Source organism: Poromitra crassiceps, assembly GCF_964638095.1.
Source record: "Poromitra crassiceps genome assembly, chromosome: 2".
Classification (NCBI taxonomy): domain Eukaryota; kingdom Metazoa; phylum Chordata; class Actinopteri; order Beryciformes; family Melamphaidae; genus Poromitra; species Poromitra crassiceps.
The window spans coordinates 118,688,822-118,701,476 of record NC_139624.1 but is presented as its reverse complement, the minus strand read 5'-3'; the positions used below and the strand labels follow the sequence as shown (position 1 = coordinate 118,701,476).

Sequence of the window (12,655 nt, the reverse complement as noted above, 5' to 3'; positions counted from 1 at the left end):
TTTGCACATGTACATTGTTTTCACATCGATTTAGTTACTATCAATGAGAGTGGGACATATGTCCAACTGAAAATCTCACTACGTCTAATTACTAGTGTTTTAATGGACAACTGCCAAACAGCCTGCCTGCTTTGTAATTAGGCTGGGTGGGGGACGAAGTCAGTTGGTGTGTGTGTGTGTGTGTGTGTATGTGTGTGTGTGTGTGTGTGTGTGTGTGTGTGTGTGTGTGTGCACACACGCGTGCGTGCCTGTGTGGTATAACCAGGTGCTACAGCGTTCTGGTAAATCTGACCACAACCAGCAATAGACTTCCTGTGTAAGTGTAATAAGAGAGTTGATGCAGAGTTTTCCATCAGCAACAAACCTGTAAGATAGCACAAGCACTGCTTCTACTGCTTCTAAGGGGCAACCTCCATGGCTGAAAAATGAAGCCAACGAGGAAGTGCCTTAAACCTGCATTATTCCTAATGACCAGCAGGGGGCAACTCCACTGGCTGCAAAAAGTCTGATTCTCTAGAAGTCAATGGAAAATCACCCACTTGATTATGGCCTCAGTAAACACTTTCCTAATGACTTTATGGCAGGGATACTCAACTTGCTTTGCCCGGGGGCCACTTTCGTGAAATAATAGAAGGCCAGGGGCCAGTTAATAAACAATCAATATACATTTTTCTGTAGCGGATTGTAGGTGTCAGACGGAGTTTAGTCTGACAATGTTGTGCACACCGGATAGTTACTTAGGTTAAGTACATACATAAGTGCCTGGGTAGCGAGCATAAATTTGACAATTTAGCAGCTAAATCATAGATTATTGAAAGATATTCTATATTCCAGACTGAAATGCTATAACAGAAGTGAGTATTGGCCAGAATTACATGAACAGTTGGACACTTATTTAGCGGGTATCTTGCATGTTGCGTTCAGGTGCACTGTAAAAAAAAAAAAAAAAAAAAATGCGATTCCATCGCGGGCCACACAGTTGAGTATCACTGCTTTATGGCTTCAATCACCAGTTTCAAGTCTTCTTCAATACAGGATGATGTTCATTTAGTAAATGATGGACCCATTTAGAGTCAAATAGACGATAAAGCAGACTATGCTTTGAGGCGTGATTGACAGGTGGCCTGTCCAGTGATCGCACAGCTCGCAAATCACGGACCAATAGCAGGCAGGATCTCTATCTCTGAGACATTGTCATTTAGAGTTAGACTGATATATCAGGCCGATATTGGCCTTTTATTAAATAATTTATTTAAACTTTTTGGTATAAAAATTGTGGAATTTAAAGACATTGAATATCAGCACAAAGCTATCAGTGGCACCAATCCAAAACAATATTGGTATCAGCCTTAAAAACCCATATCAGTCGAACACTATTGTCAATCAAACTATGAAATATGACAGCTAGTGTCGTCTTGACTATATTTCAATCATCGAAGACTGACCTCTACAGCATTATTTAGTGCACCCCATGCTCATGCCCCATGTTCATGCCCCATGTCATTCGAGGGTGTAACTCCCTGCTCAAGTGACGTCACTGATGACGTCGCCGTCACTGATGATGTCACCATTGCTCGGGTGACGTCACTGGTGACGTCAGTTGCTTGAGTGGCGTCACTGGTGTCACAAATGCCTTTCTCCTGGTACTATATGAAGCTCATGTCACTACATTTTTACTCACATCTGTGCAGTCATCACTCACATTTGTGCCAGCATCCTCAGCAGCAGTAGTTTTGCAATAGTTTCGCCCCACCCCCCCCCCTGATCACCACCAATGTCATGGCTCCTGTAGAAATCCCTATGGGGGGATTATCTATCCCATACAGCACTGACGCCCCCCCCCCTCTCATATCAAGAGGAGCGTCATCATATCATGGAGTCATACGCCATCCTTATTGAACATTATTGGTTCAATAAAATGTGTTAATCTTTCCTACGAGTCTCTCATCATTGAACTGTAGTTATGCAACTTAAGATACACACCCACACCCCTACACATGTGTGTGTGTGTGTGTGTGTGTGTGTGCACACACGCGTGTGTGTGTATATATACATATATATATATATATATATATATATATATATATATATATATATATATCATATATATCAATATATATATCATTTTATATTTTCTCGCACGTGCATTTTCTTTCGGTGGGGGGTGGGGGGGCTTTGCCTATAAATAGCTTTGCCTGTGTGGCTCTGCATCGCAGTTGATCAAGATGGCGAAAAGATTCTCTGCTCAGAGGGCCTTAGACATCATTTTTGAAGAGAGAGAAGCTTTTTTCCATTTTTTCCATTTTATCATACAGAACGGATAGCACTTTTATAAATGTGATCTAACAGAGGTAAAGGATGAATATTAACCATGCTGTCTTCATTGCTTATAATTGGGATAAATTAAACATCTGGTAAGTATCTTTACATAAATTGTTATAGCTGTATTGATTTAAAACCCCAATAATGCGGCAGGTCCACCAGACCCACAAACATTGGCAGTATATATATATAAATCACATCTAGTTATTTTTTAAACACACCCATCACCAAAGGTTTCACTAACATTGAATTCAAACAACTTGAATTGAGTTGTTAGTCAGTTGCCACTGGCATCCATTTGTTTATGAATGTCTATCGTTTCCTGACATTCCATGGCTGGCTGTGTATCACAATCAGAGTATTAGTTTACCAGGTTATTCTGACGCAGTTATGCATCAAACCACCATGTCTGGAGTGAAAAGGGGCTGGTCTCCGTCAGAGACCTATACATAGATGGTCATTTTGCATCCTTTGAACTTCTGAAGGGGAAATTTGAGTTGCCCAACACGCATTGGTTCAGATACCTGCAAGTTAGACATTGTTCAATCCAAGATTCGTGGTTTTGAAGTTCTGAACATGCTTTTTTTAATGTTTTGCTGAGCCCCCCTCACTCCAAGCATATTATTTCTAGATTTGTGTACCTGTTTGATGGTTGTATCAGGGCCTCCACTGAGAGGATTAGAGAGGCATGGCAGGAGGAACTTGGTGTTGAGTTGTCTGAAATTATTTGGGACAGGAGTCTGTCTGTGGTCCAACTTTGCTCAATTAACAGCAGACACCAGCTGATTCAATTTAATGTCACTCATCGACTTCACTATTCCAAGTCTAGATTGCACAGGATCTACCCTTCTGTCTCACCACTATGTTATAGGTGTCAGGTGTTAGAGGGCACACCGTCACACGCTTTTTGGTTTTGTTCTTCACTATCCAGATTCTGGGCCAAAATATTTGACTGGTACTCTAAGGCAGCGTTTCTCAACTGGTGGGTCGCGACCCAAAGGTGGGTCGCGGGGCCGTTTTGATTGGGTCGTGGACATTGGCCAATTTTTTTTTATTTATTTTTTTCATATTTCATTTGAGTTAAATTCAGATTATTGAAACTGGATTAGCCTGAACAGTTTTACTTGTTTAACAAGCTGAAGCATATGCTCTGCCTGTAATTCAAGAGAAGTCTGCATTTTCATTTCATATTTCATTTTAGTTCAATTCAGATGATTGAAACTGGCCCAGTTTAATTAAAAGTTATGACCAGTTGAACTAAAAAGCATATAGCCTGCCTGTGATTCCTTTTTATTTCATATTAGTTAAATTCAGACTATTGAAACTGGATTAGCATGACCAGTACCCTATACTACGAAGCTATCTTAACAGACCCGCGATCTGTCACTTTGATCTGGTTTGACTGAACAGGATCAAAGCTATCTAGTTTAAGGATACTACGACGCTGGTTTTCTACTCGATAACTGAAGCTGGGATCTGCCTGTGCACGCGCACGTTTTTCGCTCGTGCACAGGCGCACGTCCACGCGAAAGAGGTGCGCTAGCCAATCACATTATGAACAGCTGAGTTGATCCACGCCCACACCCATTTCCACACCCATTTCCTCGTTCAATGAAAGCGCACTGTGATCAGAGTTTTAGCAGATATTTAATGTAGCCGCGATTTAATGTCAGAATGAAAATCCGCGTTGGATAGTCTGCTGAAGGGCTGTCTAAAGCAGCAGCTTGTATTCACATCAGTCATTTGATTTACTTTGATCAGCGATTTCTGTCTCCTACAGCAGCAACAAATGTAAATGTGTAATCTCAGTCTATACATTTCCACAATCTGTAAGCCTATTTAGACCATAGATTTAGAAACGCATGCTCAATGAATAATGATCTCTATCACTCATGTGTGTGGTTGCACTGATCGAATAATTCATATATAAAATAGCCTAGTATAAAGCCTAATAGCCTAATATAAAAGAGAAAACTGCTGAACTGAATTGAGACGATGCGGGCATAGTTTTCATTGATAAAAACTAGCCTATTTTTGCGCATATATTGGCATACAGCCTACAGGACACAGGACACAGTTCCAGCTGAAACATGCAAGAGTAGCCTGCATATTTAGTATTGGGGCTATCCCATATTTATCCCATATCTATATTATATGTATAGGCTTTTCTGGCATGTAGGAGAATATCACCCTCGCTCCATTCATGATATGCGCCGCGGTGATTAATAGTGATCATATTTCTCCACGCATCGTTGAGCTGTTAAGACATAAAGTGGTAGCCTAAGTAGGCTTAATTTAATTATGTAGCCTACAGAGCCACAAATGTTTTTCTTGTTCTATTCTCAGTTGACTGCAATCTATTTTTCATATGGCGATCTTATATGAACGGTGAGTGACTCCAGAGAGCCGATTATATGGGTCTGTCATGGATTTTGATCTTATCCTCTGAAGCTAACCTGGTCGGGACCAGGTTAGCTTTGCAGCGTGAGTTGCCATGGTGATTAGAAGTTAACTTGCTTTGTAGTACGGCTAAACCAGGTTCAAACTCAAACTTACTCGGATAAGGCATTAATCTAGCTACGTAGTACAGGCTACGGGTTAACTTGTTTTATTATTATTATTATTATTATTATTATTATTATTATTATTATTATTATTATTATTATTATTATTATTATTATTATTATTAACTTGTTTAAAAACATATAGGCATGTAATTCAAGATAAGTCTGCCTTTTATTTCATATTTCATACAGTTCAAATAAGACTTTCTGAGCATGACCAGTTTGACTTGTTTAAATTTAAAAACATATAGGCCTGTACCGGTAATTCAAGTCTGCCTTATTTCAATTGGTTTTTAGCCCTAGTTGCACTTCTGTTGCACTTTTTTGTTCATTTGAGGTTTATAACAGTGCATGAAGGCATTGTGTATTAAATGAATGCGCTATTTTTTGTGCAATAAATTTGAGTGGTTTAAAAAAAAAAAAAAAATTTGGGTCGCGACTTCATGACAAGGAAAATAGTGGGTCCTGAGACTACACCAGTTGAGAACCACTGCTCTAAGGCCTATAAAATAACCCTTCAACCAGAGGAACTTGCCATCTTTGGCTGTTCTGAATCTTCTCTACTCCTCCCTACGGCTGTGCAGCAATCTCTGATGCAGGGGATGACTGTCGCCAAGAGACTCATTCTGAAGGAGTGTAAGTCCCACTCTCCACCATCTTTTCAGTTGTGGCTGACGGACATGGTTTCAGTTGAGAGACTCCGGTACATGAGGACGAACTCACTTGGGAAGTTCTCAACTATGGGACCCGTTCCTGGCCTACTTTGACGAGGTTAGAAATGAGTAACTCGGGACAAGAGTATGTCCGTGATACAGCTTTGCTCAGTTAACAGTAGACACCAGCTGATTCAATTTAAGGTCACTCACCGTCTTCACTATTCTAACCATAAGTTGCACAAGATGTAAACAACACATCCCCTCTGTCTCACCACTGTGTGTCAGGTGTCGTATATCGGAGAGCACTCTGTCTCATGCTTTCTGGAACTGCCCTTCACTGACTGGTTTCTGGGCCAGGATATTTGACTGGTACTCTAAGGCCTACGGGATAGCCCTTCAGCCAGAGGCAGAACTTGCCATTTTTGGCTGCTCGGAGTCCTCTTTGGACTTCTCTACAGCTGTGCAGCAATCTCTGACGCAGGGAACAATCGTTGCCAAGAAACTCATCTTGCAGGAGTGGAGTCCCCTTCCCCACCCTCTTTCCAGCTGTGGCTGGCGGACATGATCTCTGTTATATGGATGGAGAGACTCAGGTACTTGAGGACCAACTCACTCGGGAGATTTCTAGTCGTCTGGGAGCCGTTTCTGGCCTACCTCGACGAAGTCGGGGGTGGTGGGTGATTCGCTTGGTTGATCTCCTCTTGTGCAGGACCCAATGCACAATATGTGTATATACATATTTAGAACACGGCTCTCTTGAATACTCGATTCTGATTGGTCAATCAACAATATTCACCGGTCATTATTTCTCGACAACCGACCGCTGCTCTGCCACACCTGGATTAATCAGTTGATAAGAGCCTTTTGTCAGCAAGCCACTACTAATTAGGCCAACCAGTTGCAGCTGTGGTGTCTTGTGTGCCAATTACGAATGAAACCGCTTTGTCGTTGAAAACGCTATTAAAAAATATATTTGAATAATTATTTTTGTCAGATTATTGAATGATTTACCGTAGTTGTAGGCCGTGTTCTAAGCGGGATAATGTATATTGAGGCGGTGATTACTGGGAAATAATGACCTTCAGGTGAACGATTAAGCCCTCCGCTACGCGTCGGGCTCAATCCACCTGTCGGTCATTATTTCCCCCGTAATCACCGCCTCAATATACATTATCCCTTACATATATTTCCTTTTTTGCAAGTACCCTCACCGCATTGTAAACTCGGAGTGTGTGAGTGTGTGTGATTTTTGCTTTTGTTTGTTTGTTTTGCCTTGTTTTCATTTTTTTGTTTTGTTTATTTTATTATCTGTTTGTTCAGCCTTGTGTGTTATAAAAAAAAAATGGGGGGGGGGGGAGATAACTGTACATTCTAACCTGTAATATTGTTTCTGTAAAAATATGTTCGTTTGACTATGCACCAATGTGGACTGTACTCCGCCTCGCAATAAAAATATTTAAAAAAGAAAAAAAAAGAAATTAGTAAGTCGCCCAGTTACTCTCTAATGGACTTCTTACATGGGATTTTATGTACAGTATTTTTTTTTACAAGCACTTAAGCACCTTACACGGCTGGTAGCACCATGTTGTAATGTCGGTATGTGTTGTATGCGTTTTTTGTTTTTGTTTTTTGTGTGTGTGTGTATCTGAGTTTGTTTCACTTTTGTTCTGAAAATTCTAAAATAAAATATTGGAAAAATGCATCAAACCAAAACCAGGTTAATGAGAAAGAGTGTTAAGAAGGGAATTCTCTGTGCATGTAAATCTCTCTGCCATGAAGGGAAAAACAGACTCACCATAGACTCTGGACAGTAACTCGGTAACCTCTGGAGAAGATGCTTCAAACGAGACTCACTCTTTATAGTGGCGAGCTGCAGGAGCGGGAGAGAAACACAGCAAACATAACACATTAAAAAAGTAAGTATGTGTGAATATGCAGCTAAAAAAACAGAGTGCAGGCCAGAAAGTGAGTTTTGACAGCCAGAAATATAAAACCCTGGCCAAGTAATGGTTCAATCACTGGCATTGATCAATGACCCTGTCAGCCCTGTGCAGATATATGCTCATCGACCCTGTCAACCCTGTGCAGATATTATGATCAATGACCCTGTCAACCCTGTGTAGATATATGATCAAATCGATTTTGATAGTACAACACCCGCAAAATCCGTCCGTTTCTCACAAGGGAAGCAACACAACTCCTGGTCCAGGCACTTGTCATCTCTTGCCTGGACTACTGCAATGTTCTTCTGGCTGGCCTACCTGCTGCAGCCATCCGACCGCTTCAGCTCATTCAGAACGCCGCAGCCCGTCTGGTATTCAACCAACCCAAATTCTCTCATGTCACTCCCCTCTTCCGGGACCTTCACTGGCTTCCCCTCTCGGCATGCATTAAATTCAAAACACTGGTTCTGGCCTACAGGGCAGTACACCAGACAGCCCCTCTGTACTTACAATCTATGGTCAGGCTCCAAATCTCTCACCGTTCCCTCCGCTCCTCCACCAGCGCAGGACGCCTCGCCCCTCCTCCACTACGAGGCCTCAAAAGTCGCTCATCCCGTTCGCAACTCTTCTCGTCCCTGGCACCTCAATGGTGGAATGAGCTTCCACCTTCGGTCACGACGCCCGAATCACTGCCGATCTTTCGGAAAAGACTAAAGACTCACCTTTTCAGGCTCCATCTGGGCCCTTCTTGAACTAACTTCTTTCTCTGTCTCAAAAAAAAAAAAAAAAATCTAAACTAACCTAAGCTAAACTTGTACCACTATTCCTTCAGAAGTTGTAGGTGTCATAGACTGTGTTGCATAGTTGATTGCTCTATTGCTGACAAAAAATGTGTTATTGTAAGTCGCTTTGGATAAAAGCGTCTGCCAAATGACGTAATGTAAATGTAATGATAGTGATCCAGATCAGGAATTTACACCATGAGATTATTATCGTTGGTGGACGTTCAAGTCAGCTGCTAAACAGTGTTATATCTACATGCTAAATAGTGTTATATTTACCTGCTATTTCGTCAGAAAAACTGCTGCAGCTTTGCAAGTTGGAGAATTGTTCCGTGTTGGCGAAGGTTTGCCTCCTAGTGTAGCACTGTTTTTGAGCGGGGTATTAGTCTAGGGCAGTCATTCTCAACCTGGGGTACGCGTACCCCCGGGGGTACTTGGGTACTTGGAAGGATCCCTGGAATCTCAATGTTTTTTTATGTGAAATAAACCCAACTTTAAAACATGTAGCCTACAGTAATACTATCAAAATACTAGGCTACTATTAATGAAAATAAGCTTGAGAATGTAAATGGGGTTTAAAATAACTTCCACATTGTTGTTTTTATATTTAGGAACAAAATAAAAATAAAAATCTGCCGTTTCTGACGGACACTACTACCTGTTGCGCGTACACTAACGTTACAAGCAAGAACCTATTGATTACAAGAAAGCAGGCATGTTGCAAAATTGGCTGAAAATGAACTGGAAAGAGACGTGTGGAGGAGTCCCGGAGCAATGAAGTTCAACAAGTGAACGAGGAGGACAGGTCAGTGAAACGAGCACAAGCCAGAAGCGCAAGAGCGGTTTGCAGCCACAACGCCTTCCAGTGTTAACGCTAATAGCGTTAGCAGCGCTGAACCGAGTGTCACGTGCTGCTTGTGGCTCTGTCAGCAGTGCAAGTGGGGAATCCACAAACAAACGACGCAATTAGGTTTGGATTCAGCTGCGGTGGAGGTTTTACAGAATGTAAGGAAACAGTGAATGGATAAATTCAGAAGGAGGCGGTAATGCAACATAAAGGATGCCAACTGCCATAAAACACCACAGAGGAAGACCTTCAGGATTCATTTGCCCATGATCTTCCGCAGACCTTTGATGAAGAACATGGTTGTCCAAAGAAAAAGAGCCGACAGCTACAGGCCACTTCATTCAGTACATTGCTGATAATGTTGACCATAACATCAGAACCATTGATGGCCACAACACATTCCATGGCATTATAGCTGGAGTTACACCAGAGAGTCAAACCAGTACCTCTGATAGCTGTGACATCATAGCAGCAGTTGGACACATCAATATCCACATGTGGAAATCAGAGACCCCTGGCCTGTGTGTGTGTGTGTGTGTGTGTGTGTGTGTGTGTGTGTGTGTGTGTGTGAGTGAGTGGATTGATGACATCACTGATGATGTCATCAGTGGGACAGACAGACAAACAGACAAACATGGCAGGAGGCAGCAGGGTGTGTGTCTTGTTTGTCTCTCTCCCTATGTGTTCCCCCTCCCCTGAGTGTTTCTGTACAGTGGGTGGAGTTTCTGCACCTGGCACCTGGGCTCTGCAGCACGGCTGGCAGCAATCATCTAATCATCAGACTCCTGCTTAAATACCCCGGCTCTTCCACCACTCGTCGTCAGATTGTTCAGTCACCTACGCTACGTGGTAGCTATTCCCAGCGCTGAGCTGCATGGCACCGTAACCCCGGCGCCACGTTTCTGATTTTTTGCTGTTCATCTGTCATCTATGTGATTAATTAGGTAGTTAATTCTGAACAATGCTGTTCATGCTACATACCAAATTAACCGGCTGAATCTTGCGCATCGAACCATGTCTTCCGTTTTCAGATCAGATCAACACAGCAGAAGTGATAGCTGTCTTTGTACAAAGACTTCAGATCAAGATTTCAGATTATTTGGCTTTTTCAAATGGCTTTTTATAATGGCTTTTTGGAAATCCGCCTAGGTATCTCCCTACAAAAACCACTGCCAAATACTCATGTTTTGGTATTTTTTCATCTGCTTTGAGTTGGGATGTGGTAAGGCCTGTGGCTATGTCTCCAATGGGTTTCTAGCCATAAATACAACAACCACAGGTAACTGTTTACACTCTAAAAGTGTTTTTTATTCTAGGCGAGAATCAACCACTGTGTTTGAGCTGGTGTTACTCGGGGTCAGTAACACATAGAGTCATTCTGACACGTGGAACAGAAACGTCAAAGTCTTACCTTTCAGAAAAGGTCAGGCATTTGTCTGTACCCCTAGCGATTCAGCCACAGTAAGCATTTTAGTTTGGGTATGTCGTTTTCACCATTTTCTTCAGAAATAGGTGGCTTTAGAAGAGGTTAAATCTATTTTGAATATCTCTCTCGCAGTTTCCTTGTGTTTTCCTGTGGACTGTTTTTGACGCCTGCCTCTCCTCCTGTGCTCAGGCCGTATGGTTCCTCTCCCTGCTGTCAGTTGTGAGCTATTTTTCAATAAACTCTGTTAAACTTGGTCTGTCTCAGCTGTCTCTGTGTCTGCTCTTGGGTCCAAAATCCTTAAACTGTAACAAAACAAACAGAGCCCTAGCTCCCTTAGATAGATAGATGTGCTAATTTTTTTTTATGTATTTCCAGACACTTTTAGAGACACTGTGAGGGAATAAATTCATTACCGTAACACATTTTTAATTGGAAATATGAAACAACAAACTTTTTTTTCTTCAATGGCAAGCACTTCAATATGCTCAAGGTGGGTATCACCCAAAATGTGTATGATTAACAAATACGAAGTTGTAGCTAACATTGTGAGAAATGCCATGTTGTATTACGACTACATACTTACATGACAAAATAAAAATCTGTTCTACTTAGAGACTCAACAACCATGTGGATTCCTTGCCCCCAAAAATGTGGAAATAGATTTGTAATTCTAGGTCTAGTTGGAGTCAAAATATGATCAACATTTTAATAATGGCAGCTATTTTGAAAAAACGTCATTTTAACATACTAATGGGATTTTCTGGGATTTTTACTATAGTGTTTCGGGCATCAATATAAACATAAAAATGTGAAAATAAATTATGTTGCAATTAGTTTAAGGTCAAACCTTATTTTCCCTAGACTATAGGCTATTATATTTAAGGATATTAAAGTCATAAACTTAAAGTGGTAATTCCGTGACATTTCCATATAAATACATTTCCATTTTCTACTCTCTATAACACAATAGTTTTTCAACCTAATAGTTCCTTCTCGTTCATGAAAGCTTTTAAACGTGTGTTGACGTGTGGTTTGATTGAACCGTCTTTTGTGAAAAAGTGTGATAATTGGCTGAAATTACAAGCACTCTGTTGATTTAGCCATTTCATTTGGAAATAAAAATTGCAGCAATTTTGCTAAAGTGCAGGCATCAGTTGAATTTTCACCAATTATTGCACTCTTAAAATGGCAAATTCCTGAAGGGACGGAACACTGCTGTTTCACCAAATGTTGCATCACTATTTTGCACACCCACTTAAAGAGGACATGAAACATTTGTTCATATATGACTCTATTTCATTTGCATTTCACCTCTGACAAGACAGCTTTCAAGTCTGAAATTTACCCAGATTTGCTAGAAAGATGAACATTTCAGCTTTTCGCCAACTAGGGCGCTGTTAGAGGATGTCACTAGGTTGACTGTACAGTACAGTACAGTAGAGTACAGTAGTGCAGTACAGGCTAGTTAAGTGGCAACTAAAACAACTTGGTTAAAATCAGGAACCAGGTCTCTTGCTTGAAAGACGAGGAAGTTACCGGTCCGCCAACTCCAACCCTTCACCCTTGCGTGTCAGCGAGCCATTTCAATATCAGTCATTACGTTAAAGACCATCAGAGGTCGCCGCTACTGTACCAGAGATTTTCATCCGCCATTTATTTTCCCATACACATTTCGTAAAATGCGTATAAAAATAGTTTTACTGGTTCAAACCAAACGGTACAGATATATTTAGAAACAGGAGAGATCGCATAACATTTCACTGGGACCAAAACGTAAAAAAAATGCGGGTTTAAAAAAATATTTCTTCTATGTTGTTTTTTTAAGTTTTGGTCCGAGTGAAATGTTCTATGGTCTCACCCGATTATAGCGTTAGCTGAACCGTTTGGTTTAACGAAGTACAACTATTTTATAAGCATTTTACGACATGTCTACCGGAAAATAAATGGCGGATGAAAATCTCTGGTACAGTGCTGAAGCAGGAAGTGATGTTCCACCTGGCCTCTCTATTGCCATTTTCCTTGTGAGGTCAGCCGGGTATACGAGGGATCAGCCGACCAGTATTTTGGTAAACAAACCGCGTCACTGGGTGGCAACGGCAATGGAACCCTATGGAG

At 41.3% G+C, this 12,655-nt stretch overlaps 1 protein-coding gene across 1 annotated transcript in view; it reads right to left on the bottom strand.

Annotated features, from left to right (window-relative positions):
* Positions 1-12,655, bottom strand: part of reck (reversion-inducing-cysteine-rich protein with kazal motifs) — a gene marked incomplete at its 3' end in the record, with an annotated part of 253,151 nt that overhangs the window by 131,861 nt on the left and 108,635 nt on the right. Inside the window, exon 3 of the mRNA XM_083631915.1 lies at positions 7,338-7,412. Coding sequence (XP_083488041.1) covers positions 7,338-7,412 — 75 coding nt within the window. The remainder of the gene's footprint in view (positions 1-7,337; positions 7,413-12,655) is intronic.